General features: G+C 28.4%; 2 protein-coding genes and 1 long non-coding RNA gene across 4 annotated transcripts; 2 read left to right on the forward strand and 1 right to left on the reverse strand.

Annotated features, from left to right (window-relative positions):
* The first annotated feature begins 1474 nt into the window (after nucleotides 1-1474).
* Nucleotides 1475-3806, forward strand: LOC101504207 (PTI1-like tyrosine-protein kinase At3g15890). Its single transcript, XM_004508179.4, has 4 exons — nucleotides 1475-1636; nucleotides 1765-1915; nucleotides 2168-2430; nucleotides 2897-3806. The coding sequence occupies exons 1-4, from the start codon at nucleotides 1590-1592 to the stop codon at nucleotides 3570-3572; spliced, it is 1137 nt and encodes a 378-aa protein (XP_004508236.1). The 5' UTR covers nucleotides 1475-1589; the 3' UTR covers nucleotides 3573-3806.
* Nucleotides 3807-6362: 2556 nt separating this feature from the next.
* Nucleotides 6363-8304, reverse strand: LOC140921027 (uncharacterized). The gene is made up of 2 exons (XR_012163870.1): nucleotides 8173-8304; nucleotides 6363-7281 (listed from the first exon to the last, which is right to left on the reverse strand). It is a non-coding gene; the product is annotated as an uncharacterized lncRNA (long non-coding RNA).
* On the forward strand, nucleotides 6618-10658 carry LOC101510412 (probable receptor-like serine/threonine-protein kinase At5g57670). Of its 2 annotated transcripts, none has more exons than XM_012717854.3 (10): nucleotides 6618-6752; nucleotides 6877-6995; nucleotides 7487-7608; nucleotides 7708-7835; nucleotides 8190-8513; nucleotides 8867-9127; nucleotides 9347-9504; nucleotides 9605-9820; nucleotides 9902-10051; nucleotides 10167-10658. In XM_012717854.3, the coding sequence occupies exons 1-10, from the start codon at nucleotides 6620-6622 to the stop codon at nucleotides 10311-10313; spliced, it is 1758 nt and encodes a 585-aa protein (XP_012573308.1). In that variant the 5' UTR covers nucleotides 6618-6619; the 3' UTR covers nucleotides 10314-10658. The 2 variants fall into 2 exon arrangements, with proteins under 2 accessions (XP_012573308.1, XP_004507811.1); XM_004507754.4 differs by having other exon boundaries at nucleotides 8193-8513.
* Nucleotides 10659-17261: the final 6603 nt, after the last annotated feature.

Genomic DNA, 17261 nt, shown 5'->3' on the forward strand with positions numbered 1-17261 from the left:
ACATGACCCGTCAACTTCGTAATTACTTCTAATTTTTTTGAAACGGATGATTACTTCTAATTAACTTGGAAAATAAAAGGTTCAAAAGCTTGCTATTAAAATAAAATAAGTGAACATAAGTCTTAAGGTCTAATTTAACTGACAAATATCGATATTGTTAATTATGGTGAAATTTATCATATTTTTTAAGATAAAAAAATTAAATAAATAAGCAAATACAAGTAAATAATGTGCATATTTTGAATTGTTTAATGATTTTTTATGATCAAATTTAGGATATTATAAACACATCTCTTAAAAAAAATATGAATTTTTTAACAAGCTATAGTTAAATATGCATTTAATTTCTTTTGGTGCTTAAAAATTATAAATATTTTGTAGAAGAATATCTTATAATTAATGCCTTAAATGTAACTGCAAAAAGTTATTTCAATATTTAAAAGATACACATTAATTGAAAAGTTGAGAACCGAAAATAAATATGAAAATTTTTAAGGGTAAATGTTGGTGAAATTTTTTATATGGATTAAAAACACAAACTAAAAACTTATTTAAAAAACTTGGGTTTATAGAGACTAAGAAGGGACAAAATTAACAATAATAACATATCATTAATAAATGAAATACAACATTGTTTTTTAGTCTGTATAAACAAAGGTTAGTCAAATGAGTAAAGAGTACTAGTATTATCAGCTGAACTTTAAATTCTACTATGACTTTAGTGAATACCAGAATACAACTCACCTTAATTTTTTGTAATAAAAAATAAAGTTTTTAAAACTTTTATGGTATATTAATTTCTTGCTTAAATATATTTGTGTTCTATGTAAAATACAGTACTTGCCATACTTTTATTATTTTTTTTGACAAATACTTGCCTTATTATTTAGTCTTCATAATTTTATTTGTTCCAAAAAGTCTCCTGATCATAACTTTTTTATATACATTTTGATTTCAATGGACAAACTTAAATTGATTCCGAACTCTCGGGGTAGCCTTAATAGCAAAATTACTTAGACGTTGACATTTCTATCAATTTATATTGTTTTTGTTTATGCAATTTATGTTGCTTTATGTGAATTTTGATGGTACTTAGAAATTAGTCTATGGTTTAACGAAAAAGGATGCTTTGGGTAACCAAAAAGTAAATAATTTATTTAATTTTGCTCTATATTTGAGCGTTGTTAAATCATAGAAATGCATAATTTAAACAAGGGATATTTTAGTTGAAGACAATTTGGTGTGTTACCTCTCGTAGACAAATTCGAGGACAACCACTGATAAAGGAATCTTAATGGCATATTTAACTTGTATCAAAATTGCACCTATGTTTACCTATCTATATATATATATTTAAAATGCAAATATTATTATTTTAGATATTGTGACCCTTTGGCAATATAGTATTGAAGCAAAGTCGATGTGACAAGTTGAGTACATAGCCGGCCGGCCAAGGTCGATTTGCCGGCATTTGAAAGTGAGATATTTTGATGACCAAAACTACTGTTCAAATTTCTTTAAAATAAAACATTCCAATTGGAGATATGTTCCTTAAGTTCTTCTCCACATAACATAACATAGTACCAATTATGGGATCCTCCTGCAGTTGTTGTGGCTCAGAGAAGGTTGAAGAAGTGTATGTTACAATCAACCTCTTCTCTCTTTTTCATTTCAATCAATGCTATGTGAATTCATTAATTACTACTAATTATTAACTCTCGTTAAATTTGTTAATTAGCATGATCGTTAAAATTGTTCATGTAGGCCAACGTCATTTGGTGTAGCTAATAATTCTTGGAGAATATTCACATACAAGGAGTTGCATGCAGCTACTAATGGGTTCAGTGATGATTATAAACTTGGTGAAGGTGGATTTGGAAGTGTTTATTGGGGAAGAACAACTGATGGTCTCCAGGTAAAAAAACTAAAAAATCATTGGCTATCAAACACTCACACATACGCAAACACCTGACATGACACTGAAATCTTACACAAAAAATAATTTGAATAATTGAATGCAACGGTATGTATCAGTGCTAGTTTCAGACTCTAATACATGACGAACATCAGAAACGTCATTAATTTGAAGTGTCTGTGTTACATAGATTATTTGACCCCCTGTTTGTGATGTCAATCACATAATGTTAATGGAAATTAATGAATGCAGATAGCAGTGAAGAAACTGAAAGCAATGAACTCAAAAGCAGAAATGGAATTTGCTGTAGAAGTTGAAGTGCTTGGAAGGGTCAGGCACAAAAATTTATTGGGTCTTAGGGGCTATTGTGTTGGAGATGATCAACGACTTATTGTGTATGATTACATGCCAAATCTCAGTCTTCTTTCTCATCTCCATGGTCAGTTTGCTATTGAAGTGCAACTCAATTGGCAAAGGAGAATGAACATAGCAATTGGCTCTGCCGAAGGCATTTTGTAAGCTTTTCACCTTCACAAGAATAATCTTATTTTGGTTCTCAAATATGTGTTTCATTGGTCTCAGTTAAACAATTTCTATTGAAATGCTTTTAAACTATGAGCACTGATACAAAGACGAGCATATTATATAGTATATTGTTTCGATTTTAGAAACAGTGTCATAAAACATAACTTTCGAAATCCTAAATAGTGGCATAAATTAAACCGCTTATAGTTTATAATCAACACTACACATTTAATAGATAATTGAGTCTTAAAAACATGTGGTCATGATTTCGATCTTTAATAAGTATATATGAAAAAATATATGCTGAAAGAAGTCAACCCCTTAAATGGATCTCCATTTGTCTCCGACTTACATCGGAAATATTTGGACAACAACTAAAAAAAATAGCTTATATATATTATGCAAGTTTCTAAGTTTCAAATTTGTATGACCTAATTTCTCTTATGTTTTTGCTAGGTACTTGCACCAAGAGGTCACACCCCACATTATCCATAGAGATATCAAAGCAAGTAATGTTTTGCTTGATTCAGATTTTGTGCCTCTAGTTGCTGATTTTGGGTTTGCAAAGCTAATCCCAGAAGGAGTTAGTCACATGACAACTCGTGTCAAAGGTACCTTAGGATACTTAGCACCTGAGTATGCCATGTGGGGTAAGGTTTCTGAAAGTTGTGATGTTTATAGTTTTGGAATTCTTCTTTTAGAGCTTGTAACTGGTAGAAAGCCCATTGAAAAACTACCTGGTGGGCTTAAGAGAACAATAACTGAATGGGCCGAGCCTTTAATAACCAAAGGAAGGTTTAGAGATCTTGTTGATCCAAAACTAAGAGGAAACTTTGATGAAAATCAAGTGAAACAAACAATTAATGTGGCTGCTCTTTGTGTGCAAAGTGAACCTGAAAAACGACCAAATATGAAGCAAGTTGTTAACCTTTTGAAAGGATATGAAGCTGATCAAGGGAAAGTGACTAAGATGAGAATAGATAGTGTCAAGTATAATGAGGAATTATTGGCACTTGACCAACCTAGTGATGATGATTATGATGGAAATAGTAGTTATGGTGTTTTCAGTGCTATTGATGTTCAAAAGATGAATGATCCGTATTACAAGCGTGGTGATAACAAGAAAATTTGATGATTTATGTGTAATGTAGCCAACTTAAGTTCTTTGTGAAGTCTTTTTTATGTATTGGTGTAATTGAATCAACTTTGAAGTAGAACTTTTGTGTTATGACTAATGGTAGAACTCCATTTTTCTTTTGAGATGTTTTCTTTGTTGCACATGAAATTTCTTGTTACCAAAATTGGTCAAGAAATCACATTTGTCTAATCTTTTTGATGCATGAGTTATGAATTTTTTTTTTTATTGTCCAAAGTATATATCCTCCATTTGAAAGTTAGAAACTAATCTTTTTGAGTATGGAAAACTATTTAAAGAGTTGACATTTTTCAATAATTATTCTTCCATACACACCAACTAGAGATCAACATTATAAGTATATGTTTAAGACTCAATTATGACTATATGCATTGTGTTGGTAGTTAAGAATAAGTTTAGTCCTTTAGGGTGGCAAATATTATTATTTTTCTATATGTATGAAAACATTAATTAATGTAGAAGGGAAAAAAGTCAAACGCAAAAGTTGTACCATTATACTTACCCAAGAGTTACAAGACCAAATGACTCAATCATCAAAAGGGCCGGCTGCAAGGCTATTTACATGTTGCTCATTAGGTCCATATTCAGTGTAAAACAGGCCAAATGTGACAAGTTGATAGAATTTGAAGTGGTTTTTACAATTCTTCCTTAATTTCTATAAATTACAATTCAGAAGAGGTACCTCTTCTGATATTACAATTACTCTCAACCTATTATCAAGTCATTACAATTTTTTGTAATTATTTTAATCCTACTAGTTAGATAAGATTAAAAAAGCTAATAAATTGAAATATTGCATTCGTATTATTGTCCCATGGCTGGTGAATTTAAGGAATGTATGAATTGCAATTACTATCAAGCTATTATCCAATTCAAAAGAGGTACCGTATGGAAGTCCATTTTAAATTCCATTAAACGGTCACAGACAATGAGCTTTTCTATGTAATAAATAAATTGTGCTCATTACTTTCTAATTATAAATTCACCAAAAATTCTACCTAATGTGGTTACAAATAAATTATAGGTTTGGTTTTTAAATGAAGACGAGGTGTCAACAAGCTTGAACTGTATCTCTTTTTTCTTTTTTTTGCTTAAAACTAAGGCATCATTATATATTAAATTTTTCTAGAAAGTAAACCATATAAAGTGGAAAATGAGGGAAAATTGTTGAAAATTTCAGGTATGTAGGGTTTAAGGAAAGATGAATTATCCATGTCTTGGCAGTTTCCTAATCCAAATCCCTCGCCCTCTCACTTCCACCATTAGGTGTGGCAATAAGTTGTCATGTCTTGTGTAAACATATTTGAAAGCTAGCTAGTTCAATTATGAAACTTATGTCGTTATAGCTTAAACTTCATAAAGTTTTGTCAAATCATGAAACAAAGGAACAACTCTGTTGCAAATATTGAAGTGTCTCTTTTAGTTTGTCTATATGGATGGGTGTGAACATATTTATTGATTCATAAATGTGACTTCTACAATACAATGTAAATTGTAATGCAGTGTCCACTTTTCATTTTTTTTTTTTTGTACTAGCAAGTAACCTCTATTATCTCTTGCCAGCAATTGAAGCACATGTTCATATTTTTTTCAATGCTCTTGAATTGAAATATCAGCATCATTATTATTTAACAAATCTTGAAGTGAAAGTCGCACATGCTCATTCACGAACAACTAAAATTTGATTTTGAATATTCTATGAGAGAAAAATATAAAAGGAATCCATTTTTTTATATCATGGTAGGAACTCATATCTTTTAAAATATTTGTTAAGATCAAACTTATATGATACATTCACAAATAGCAACAAAATATTATTATGTATTGACCCACTAATAAGATTGTTTCTTATTTTTCTTACAAACTTTAGGAACAATGAGCATTTATCATTTATCTATCTCTTTCGTAAGAAGTTTTAACATATTTAAATGCTATAATTTTTAGTTCATAAGAATATTCTTGTAAGTTTATTTCGCCAATACAAAAGAAAAATCCAATATTATAAACTTTAAATGTCACATTTGTAATAGATTTTAGGTTCATCTTGCTACAATTCATAATATATTATCTCTATTATTATACAGTCTATTGGAAAAATACAAGTTCATTTTATCTTATGAGGAGAGTCAGTTTTATAAAATATCAATTACATTCAAAATAAAAACTTAATACAGTTTGATTACACAAAGTTTCGTAACAATATTAAAATAAAACATTTGAAGTTGTTGTGTATGTAAAAAATAATGAAGGCTGTGTGGCAACCTTGCAAGGTTTGACAACGAATCAGGGGAAGCAGTTAGAGACAGGCCACTTTATCCATCAGAAAAGAGAAAAACAGTTAGTGTCCTCTCAAAGTTTAATTGATGATAAAGTGATGAGTGTAACTCTTCTTTTCAAGAATTGCAAATAGCTCAATAAGCTTTCCTACCAAATTGAAGTAAAAAAAGAAAAAGAAAAAACCAAAACAATAGAAAATACTTTGTTAACTAAAATTTAAAGAGGATCTTTTTCATTGGCTTATATAGCAAGACAAGATAAAATCATATACATGCCCACCACCTTTGCTTATACCCCAAAGCACCTAACGACAACACTTAAATGTCATGTCACGGAGAGAGAAATAAAGACTAATCACTTTTACTATTACTATTGACATTAACATTAACATATGAATAATAATTTAAAAAATAAAAGAAATTAAATATAATTATGTGTTGGGAACTTAATTGGTATCAAACAGTGATATGTATGAATATATGACACGTCTTTAATTTGAAGTATGATTGATATATTGCTACACAAATTGGTACAATATATATATTAATAGATAATAAAGTCTATTTATGCTTCTCAAAGAAGTATAATGAAATTCAACTATATGGTTGGCCTCACACCCTAACTGAATTTAATCATGCTCTTCCTTACATACACTACTTATACTTATTGTTAAGCCAAGCCTGAGAATCCAGCAGAGCAAATAATTCAATTTTCTCTCTACATACTCAAAAGGGTGATTGAAAAACATGGAACTTGCTTCACCTTCTAGAATACTAATTGGCCTCTCATTAGACCCAAATGATAGCAAGGAGCTTCTATCATGGACAATAAGAGTTCTAGCTAATCCAAATGATACCATTGTTGCAGTGCATGTTCTTGGTTAGTGTTTCTACATCTAGTTCAAATTCTCAGCACAGTGCATGTTCAATTTAATATTCAACGGTTTTTTCATACTGTTAATGATTAGTGTTTTTAATAGCCTGAAAATTTTGTTGAATTTCAGTTGTTGAGAATATGAAGAAACGTGTGTCGGTCAGAAAAAGACAATCACAACTCAGACAGGCAAAAGCATATGTTATATCTGTGCTTGGAGAATTTGCACAGACTTGTTGGTCTAAACAGGTAATTAATTTCAATACATGTGGATCAAATATATAATATGTGTGTGTCTCTATCAATAAAATTGGAAATTTTTTTAATGTTCTATTTTATCAAACATATTTTGGTGCCTACGCTATTTAATTTAGGTTTTATTAGATTTTTCTCTTAAATTTAATTTCCAAGTTTTTACAGTTTATCTTTATGTGATATAGGATAAAAAAAATACAAGTTGACATTTGACACGTAAATTTAATGTGATTTAAAAAGTTTACCTGAAAAATGCCAATATGCATTCTCTTTGTTTAGTCTGCGGAAAAATAGTCGGTAGAAACTAATTATAAAAACATAAAATGAGTGAGTAGCCAAAATAAAAAGAAAAAATTTAGGGAAGACTAAACTTAAGTGAAAACTATTTTAGGGGAAAAAATATATTTAACTCAATTATATAAAGGTTAGACTTTAATATGGTTGCTACTAGAGTCAAAGAATGCTGATGAAAACATGGTTATCAGGTTAATTTGGAGGCAAAAGTGGCACTGAGTTCCACAGTAGGTGGTGGTTTAGTGGAGGAAGCAAAGTCCATTTCTGCTGATTTTCTTGTTCTTCGTGGATCAAGAAACCAAACAAGTTATAAGTAAGACCTGAGTGATGTAACATTTACCAAATTCCATTAGAAATATATCAGGCATGAGAAACCCCCTTTAACTTTTCCTTTTATTATGTTCATATATAGAATTGGAACCTCTAAAGGAATTACCAAGTATTGCTTTGAGCATGCACATGAAGGCTGTACAATGGTCTCAGTTGGGAGATGCACAAAGTCAGAACAGAATGTCAATTCAAATTCAATACATTTTCAAGGTAATTCAATTCAAATAGTAAGGCTAACAAAATATAAATTAAATTGAGTAAACAACTATTTGAGTCTTTGAATATGTCAACACAATGTTATTATAGTCAGAGTATCAACATTATGAAAACAGTCCTATATGTAATTTGCTAGTGACTTTAGTCTTTTAATATATCTTATGTCAGTTAGTTTAGTCATTAAATGTTTTTTATGGGTCAAATCTAGTTTATAAAATTACTAACAAAAATTTGAAGTTCTGATACATTCAAGGGTTATAATGATACTGTCTCACATGTTTAGAGATCAAAATTTGTTTAAATTGGATAACAAATTAAATAAATAAAGTACCTTGATATTTTCCCTAGCAGATAATAGTCAACCAAATTCAAGGCAGAACAGTTCACCAAGAACAGTACTAGATGCATTAGAAGGACAATCCAACTGCACAGAAGATGACACTTTTAGCACCAGAGCCTCAAGCATGACATATACTCCTTCATCTGGTCCTAAGATTAAGAGAAAATCAAAGTTAAGAAAATCACAATTCTCATTCAGGTTCATAATATCATTCCTTGGTTCACCATTCAGAATAAAAGGCTTCAACATGTCCAAAAATGAAAGTCATCAACCTTTGTTGAAGTGCTTCAGCTATGAAAATATATCCAATGCTACTAATGACTTTCACCAAGGTAAATAATTAGCTTTGGAATTTCTAATTGATATTACTTTTTAAAATAAATCATCAATTTAATCTCTAAAATATCATTCTCTCTTCAATTTAATCCTTATATTATATAAATAAGTTGTCTCTAAAGTATATAAAATCCATCAATTTAGTCTCTAACGTTAAAATGATAGATTAAAAAGGCGAATTTTCTATATTAAGAGACTAATTTGGGAATTTCATATATTTGAAGGATATAATTGGAGAGAGAATAAGAGTTTAGGGACCACATAGATGGTTTATTCTATTATTTTTTTAAGCTCATAGGAAACATTTGAATTCAGGTATCTTATTCCTTTTTGTTTATTTTTAAAATAGATAATTTGGTTGGAAGAGGAGGGTACTCAGAAGTATACAAAGGTGATATTGGTAATGGAGAAACCATTGCTGTGAAGAGGTTAGCCAAAGACAACAAAGATCCAAACAAGGAAAAAGAGTTCCTTATGGAGTTGGGTGTTATTGGACATGTTTGTCATCCTAATACTGCAAATTTGTTGGGCTATTGCATTGAAAATGGACTCTATCTGATTTTCAATTACTCTCAAAATGGAAACTTGGCAACTGCATTGCATGGTTATGGTTAGGAATCCTTGTACCCTTAACTCCAAATGTTACTATACTAGTATAAGAATGGAGAGAAAATAGTCCAAAAAAGTAATTACTATTTAAATGTAAATCACATGATCACATTAAATATACATCAATGTTGTGTATCAACTATTAAGTATCTCTTTTATAAAGCTAAATATAGCATTGAAACACATGAATAATGTTTAAACGCAATGAAATGAAAATCAGGTAAAGAAGGAAATTCACTTGACTGGCCAATCAGATACAAAATTGCAATTGGAGTAGCAAAGGGTCTCCATTATCTTCATAAATGTTGCAAACACAGAATAATTCACCGTGACATTAAAGCCTCCAATGTTCTTCTTGGTCCTGATTATGAACCACAGGTAGAAATTGAATAACATATAGAAATTGTTTAGTTTGACCTAATAATTCAATTCACACAAATTTAGAAATTGAATAAGATTTGTATTTGGAATGTATTAGATTACAGATTTTGGACTTGCAAAGTGGCTTCCTAACAAGTGGACTCACCATGCTGTAATCCCTGTGGAAGGAACATTTGGATATTTAGCACCAGAGGTGTTTATGCATGGTATTGTTGATGAGAAAACAGATATATTTGCATTTGGTGTTCTTCTTCTTGAAATAGTAACTGGAAGAAGACCTGTTGATTCATCAAAGCAAAACATTCTCCTATGGGTAAATAAAGCTTATGAAGTAATTTGTAAAATTGATAAATGTTGAAGATTAATATAGTGTTGGTAATTAATTAACATACAGGCAAAGCCTCTGATGGAATCAGGGAATATTGTTGAGCTGGCTGATACAAGAATGGAAGGTAAATATGATGCAGAGCAACTGTATAGGGTAGTCCTAACTGCTTCATACTGTGTCAGACAAACTGCCATTTGCCGTCCTGCAATGACCGAGGTCAACTATTTTCTATTTTTCTTTTTCACTTTTAATTGCAAACTTACTTTATATTTTCAAATACAAGATCGCACTTCACTAAATCAAGTTTTTTCTTCTTTTTTGTTTTACATAGGTGCTAGAGTTGCTAACAAGTGGCCAAAACAGTGAAGTTGGAAAGAGCTGGAGAATTCCAAAGTTCACTTCTGATGAATTGGATGATTACTCAATGATTTTTGGATATGATGTCCCCTCAGACATATCTCTAGAGGATTATTTGTGAATTAATGAAGTAGTAGATCAGAAGTTGGTTCATTATTTTTGTAACTTAACTTATGGGGAGGGACTGTGAGAATTTTAAAGCATGAGAACAATTAATCTTCACAATGCAATCATAATGGATGGTTGAGATTATATTTTAACAAACAAAAAATTGACCATCTCTGTTTAACTGCATAGTTAAGATCAATTGGTCCTATCAAAACTTTTTTCACTAAATATATCCCCTAAAATATGACTATTTTTTATTTTTTTTATTTTGGGGTTATTTTTGTACACTTTAATATGGTTTGTCTACAAGATCAGATTTTTTATGAAGATTTCAGGGAAATTTTGTTATTATGAGAAATTCTTGTGTTCAAATTCATATCTTTATCAAAAAATGATAAAAAAGAATATATCGATTATATATTTAAAATAACAAATTCACTTTATCTTTTTAAATGAAAAATTCCCTGTATTATTTAAATTAAAAAAATATTATTAATAACAGTAATATTAAGAATTATTTTACTTAGGTGAAATTTAAATTCATTATTTTAAAATTACGAAATCAAATTTTTAGCATTAAGTTGACTATCTATGGTAAAAAAATCATCTCTATCAAACGGTTTTCTTTTGTTGTTGAAAGATCCATATTCAAATTATTATACTTTTTAGCAACTAATAAAATTGATTCTGCTTAATTTTTTAAAAAATAAAAAATTGTTTTTTGAAAAACTAACCAAAAAATGCCCTTAGTCAATCCTACGATAGTTTTTCTTTTTCTTTTCAATATTCTCAAATACATTTTTGAATTGATTAGTTCAGACACATATTATAACCAAAAAATTATATTTAAACTGGTCGATCTAAATAAATATTAGGAGAAAAAATAAGGTCTAATTTTACAATATAATTATTGTGTTCTTGGCAATCACTTTTTCTTTTTAGGCAGTCTCTTTCTTTGGGCGGCCTCTTGTTTGTATGCACTATACGGTGGGCTTTAAACAATAGAGGGTAAAACCGTTTGAAAGCCCAAAATTAACACAATAAATTATGTAGCTTCCCAAAAGGTTTTAAAGCAATAGTAGGTTAGAGCTTTATTTAAATGTTAAAATAAACATTTACGAAAACCGTGTTTATCTTTAAAAATAATAAAATGATAGCCTATCTTTTTCTAGTAAGGAGTTTGAAAAATTAATCTATGAAAAATAAATAGTTGTATAACTAACTAGATTGAGTCTATAAGAAGGAATTAGTCCCTAACAACATATAAATCATGCTTTGAATTCTAATCATTAAAGACATTTACGTAATTAGTGTTTGATTGTACCAGTTTTTTTTTTTCTTGGAGAATATTTAAGAGAAACCTACAAAACATTAAACTGATGTGACTTACTTTTTATTTAAAATATCTCTATTATTGCATTTTAAAGAATAATACAAAGTTTTCTTACTCTTTTTAAAATTATATCATTCTTATCTAATGAATAAGTGTATTTGACGGTTTGAGAAGAGTTAAATACTCTCTTTTCAACATTTACTACAATATTCACTCTTTTATTGAATGAAATTATATTGGTTTCACAATTTAAAAATAGATTTCACATAAAGCAGGGAAATCAACGTAGATTTTATTTTATAAGTAAACGAGTATTAAAATAAATGTTAAAAATAAGGTATTTTTAGTATTTCTATCAAAGATTTAATTTATTTATATCATAAATGCTTGAAAAATCAACAAACATTGTTGATAGAACAATACCTTTGAGACTTCATAAAATTGAGAAAAAGAATTAGACTTCAAATTTTTGAAAAGTAGTTAGATCTTTTTAACACCCCTCCCAAATGAAAAATGACATGTTATTAGAAACTTTTGTTATTTTATAACATAAATTTGGATTATTTTACGTTAAGTACTTATATTTATATAATTAATTATCTTTAAGAGAATACACTTTTTATATTCTACAAGCTAAATTATGTCCCTTTTTTGAAATTTTAAAATATTTGATTTAAATATTTATAATTTATATTAGCAAAAAGATTGATATTAAAGTGTTCATTTATCCGCTCTTTTATTACACTTTGTTATATATATATTAGTTTAAAATGTTCAACTTTTTAGAATAAAAAACTATGTTTTCATAATATGTAATAAATTTTAGTTCAAATGTTCTGTTTTTTTAGAAATAAAAGAATTACGTTCATGCTGTACATTTTCTTAATTTAAATTTGGAAAACAACTATGGTGTTAATTGCAAATTTATACTAGAAAATGTACAACAAAAATAAATAGTTACTTTTGATCGGAGTCGGCTCGGAATTTTGGTCGAAAAATAGAAGACACTTACTCACGGTGGCAGTAATGGTTGTTGCTTCTCGTTGGGGATAGCATAATTGTACACAATCTGACGATGAAGTCATTTGTGGTGTATCATGTGTCCTTTTGCAGGATATTTCATATGATTTATAGAAAAAAATTGTTAAGATTATAAGTTAGATGATGTGTGATATTTGGTGATCGTCTGATTCTTGACGCGTGTCTTTATTAATGACTGATTATCATTTCATTGTGTAGATCTTAATTGTGAGATAAATGTTATCGTGTGACCACGAAAATGATATATATGAACTAGGATAATTTTGAATTTTCCTTATTTGTCCTATTATACTCTAATAAAATAATCTTTTATGCTGATTCAAGAATTGAATAGGGTTGGCTTGATTTTGGTTTTGAGTGGTTATGAATTGAATGTTGGTAAACTTTTTCAAGTTTTTTATTTTGAGAAAAACCTTTTCAAGTCTTATATGATAGTATAGATGATAACACATATGTAATACATAGTATTAGGATATTTGGCATGTATATGCTTTACAAAGGAAAAATATGTTCGGTTGACTTAGGACAAACCACAGTGTTTAAATTTTAGTTGAAGAATGAATAAACTTAAAAGTAAATAAATGCGTGCAAGAGCGTACAAAGAAACAAGAGGACCCCCGGCCACATGGTAGGTTTATTAATAAGCTTGAAAAGGATGGGCACAGATCAATCCAAATACTTCCCCAAAGTAACAATCTCTGCAATTCATGCCATTCTCATTCAGTTCAGTTGTGGGAGATGGAGGAATAACCATTCTTAATCTAATCTAAATTGAGAGTAATCCGTTTATAGCATCAGTAGGAGATATACTCATAACACATTCTCTTTCGTTACTTTTGTATTTGTATTGCTCCCACTCCCCCTCCCTCAGACTCATTATAAGGTAAAATAATCAATTGCACACAAATAAAATACATATATCTCTTAACTCAATTTAATTTTTCTGATATAATAAATAAATTATTTATATTCGCTAAACTACACATTCGCTTCACTTAATATTCTATAAAAATTTACGAACATGGAGTTGGTAACATGATATCCCCTTCCCCAAAAAAATAAAGAGTTCTATTTTAGAATGGTATATTTGGGAGGTGGTTTAACTTTATGTAAAAAACATTAAATATTTCACTGTCGAATTTTGGGGTTAATGATCCTAATTATTATGGATTAACAATAATAAATAGTAGAGTTTTTATTTTATTTTTTTATGAACAAAAGTTTATGATACATTATGACAATGACAATGAAAATCGAATCTATTACGAGTTGAAACAACTTTGGTGGCTATAATTTTTTTTTTTATACTTGAATCAAAAAAGTATGTTGTTGTCCAAAACTATTTAATGTTATTTACTAATATTAAAGTGTTTATATTATTTTACATAATGTAAGTTTTCATAGGAATTTCTATAGTACATCGAAAAAATTACAGGTATTATCAGAATTAAATTATAAATAACAAATTATCAATAAAAGAAATTATTGATTAAAAAATTTGTACTAATACACAGTATGTTTTTGTTTTATTGTATGATAGTTGTGATTTTTGATGATAAATATTACTGAAGTGGTGTGTTGACTTTGGTGGGGTTGTTCATAGTGCGGGTAATGGACCACACGTCCACAACAGGACAGCAGTGCTAAACGACAACAAGGGAGCCCGCATGAGATGGTTTAGACCGGTGGACACGTGAAGGGGGTATGGGCTGGGCCCACCTTGTAGCCCATTTGATAATGATCGCACGTGAAACAAACAACCGACATCTTTTGGCCTTCTGCGTTCCGTCGCATAGAGATAAACACCTACACTGTTTTCTGTTCTCTTCGACCGGAAAATATAATACACAACTTCGGGTTGTTTTCTTTTGATACTCATATTGAATCACACACAACCGTAACTAGTTTTATAAATAACATTTTCATCCAAAATATTGTTAGCAACGTTATCTTTCACATTTTCTTTTTAATATTTACTTTTTTATTAGACGACTATGTGTATTGAAAATAAATTGTCAGCATTAGTCATAGGTCAAATGTTGCTTTAAAGACTTTTAATGTAAAATAGCTAGTTTATAAATTTCAATGATAAAAGTAGACTTGTTTGATAATGCTCGTTTCAAAAGTTTATAATTTATTTTTTAGTGAGTTAATAACATTTTTTCGAAATACTATTTTAAATAATGTTTAACGCGCATAGTACTATATTAAATTTTATTTTATTTTAACGTTCATTATTATTAGAACAGAGAAAAGACAAAAATGTTTCTAAATAGTATCTCAAGAAGTTTTATGGAATAAAAAAACTAACCTAAAAAAAATAAATAAACTAACTAATAAAAGAGCCAATCATCTATATTTATTACACCCCTACAAGTTGGACGATGAACATCAATGATGCCAACTCAGAAACAAGTGATTCGAATGTGGGTTTGGAGATAGGTTTGGTTTAACAAATCTTCCGATTGAGAAGCAAATATTATAGAAAATTTTAAATAATTTGATGAAGCCAAACTCAATTTTCTCTCTAGTAATCTGCAATCAATCTGTATATATTTGGTACGCTCATGTAAGGTAGGATTATGTGCAAAATATATTGCAAATTGGTTATCACAGTAAATAAATAAAATGGATTTAACAAACTGATATGAAAATCTTTAAAATGTTGTGGAGCCACTAAATTTCATGTCTAAAGCTTGCTAAAACTCTATATACTTTTTTTAATCCAACCTAATAATATAATAATATCTGTATATGTTAATTGAACTAGACCGCTAAAACTCTATATTTTGCTTCCAATTTAATCGGAAAGGACGCAGTGGTCTCCTTGATTTCCAAAAATGATCGAGTGAAGAGCCTGAAAAAATAATATATCATGTAATAGATTTTCTGTTAATTGCAATGATTTCCCATCATTAAACAAACCTTTCATGGGACAAGATAGCCTTAGTCTCCTCAAATATTATTTTTTTGAAAAACTATATTATTTTCAATTCTTTCATAAAGAATCATCCTAATACTTTATCCTTTTGATTGGTAAGTTAAAGAAAGTCTTTATTTGTTATTAATTTTTATAGAAAAATATTATTTTATTTCTTTTATTAACATCTGATTTTTTATGTTCATACTAAATATAATGAGATTGTCAAATCAATACGGGCTTGTGAATTATGTATATTCTTTATCTACATGCAGTGACCTGACCCATAAATTTTGTACAGTGAAAGCAATATTTATAAACAAAATAAATTTATAACATTAATTATATTTTTGATTATATATTAAGAAAATCAAATAATTAAGTAGAACTTCTATATTTTTTTAATTAAAATAATAAATAAAATAAGATTTAGGTATAAAATATTGTGCAAGTATTGTTTTTAAAAAATGAAACTAAATAAGATAGGATGTAGTATTTACGGTATGTTTATTCTAAAAAGTAAGATAAAACAAAATCAAGGAAACAAAACAACCACTTTAACCGCGTGTGAATGTATTATTGTATCATTAGTGTCCTTTTTCTAATGAGTGTAAGTATTATATTATTACTTCCGTCACTCAATAATTAAGTTTTATTTATTTATTTGTCATATATTAAAAAATTATATAAATAAACGAGACAAAATCTCATCCTATCTTTTACAACCTATATGAAGAAGACAAAAAAAATGTGGCAGCTAAGTTGATTTGATTATGAATTTTTTCAGGTTGAACTGAATTTAATTAAAATTATAATATAAATGAAGTTGAATCAAATGTTAAGTGAATTTCAATTTAACTAATCAAATCAATTCGTTAGATCTGATTCTTAGAACATCTAAAATTATTATATATAAAGAGAGTACCAAATTTTAATGTGGCTTCTTCTTCCAAATTTACCTTTCATTTAATTTAGTTTGTTTATAATTTTATTCAATTAAATAATAATTTTGTAAAAATTATTATACATGTATATATAAAAGCATATCAAATTTTGCGTTACCATTTTTCTTCCAATTTTTATTTTAATGTTCATATAAACTATTTTATTTTTATCAATCAATAGACCAATATTTTAGAAAATTATAAAAATTTCGTAACATATATTATTTTTAACGACAAAGGTGGCTACTAAAACTTTTCCTTTATGTCTACAAACAAAATTCTGGTTGTCATTACTTGTTTAATCAACAAAAAGTCAATAAAAATTAAACTTATTTGTTTATTTTTATCTAGGATATTTATTTGTAAATTAAAATTTTAATTTTCATACACTATTATAAATATAAATTTATTTTATATTATTAATATGTCACAATTATTAATAAATATAACTTTTGAATAGTTATATATTGTTATACAGAAATTAAATCTTTAACAAAAGACATTATCTTTTCTTCTGTAAATATCTCTTATACTTAGAATATGAGGTTTTATGCAGAATTATTAGACGGGTTATGGATATTGAATAGGAACATTTTCCATTTATTATCCTAAAAACCTTTCATGTGCTAGAAAATAAAAAAGCCGAAGCAGAGTGACGTACATAATACGTTGACTAAAAGTTAATATATCCTTCACAAAATAAAAGACGGATACAGATACGAT

Source organism: Cicer arietinum, chromosome 7 (assembly GCF_000331145.2).
Source record: "Cicer arietinum cultivar CDC Frontier isolate Library 1 chromosome 7, Cicar.CDCFrontier_v2.0, whole genome shotgun sequence".
Lineage (NCBI taxonomy): Eukaryota > Viridiplantae > Streptophyta > Magnoliopsida > Fabales > Fabaceae > Cicer > Cicer arietinum.

Bases quoted from the DNA above. Each gene is read 5' to 3' on its own strand.
- LOC101510412 (XM_012717854.3), top strand. From the start codon at position 6,620: ATGGAACTTGCTTCACCTTCTAGAATACTAATTGGCCTCTCATTAGAC. The intron at 9,128-9,346 runs GTTAGGAATCCT...AATGAAAATCAG, and splicing joins AACTGCATTGCATGGTTATG to GTAAAGAAGGAAATTCACTT. The intron at 10,052-10,166 runs GTCAACTATTTT...TGTTTTACATAG, and splicing joins GCCGTCCTGCAATGACCGAG to GTGCTAGAGTTGCTAACAAG.
- LOC101504207 (XM_004508179.4), top strand. From the start codon at position 1,590: ATGGGATCCTCCTGCAGTTGTTGTGGCTCAGAGAAGGTTGAAGAAGT. The intron at 1,637-1,764 runs GTATGTTACAAT...TTGTTCATGTAG, and splicing joins TCAGAGAAGGTTGAAGAAGT to GCCAACGTCATTTGGTGTAG. The intron at 1,916-2,167 runs GTAAAAAAACTA...TAATGAATGCAG, and splicing joins GAACAACTGATGGTCTCCAG to ATAGCAGTGAAGAAACTGAA.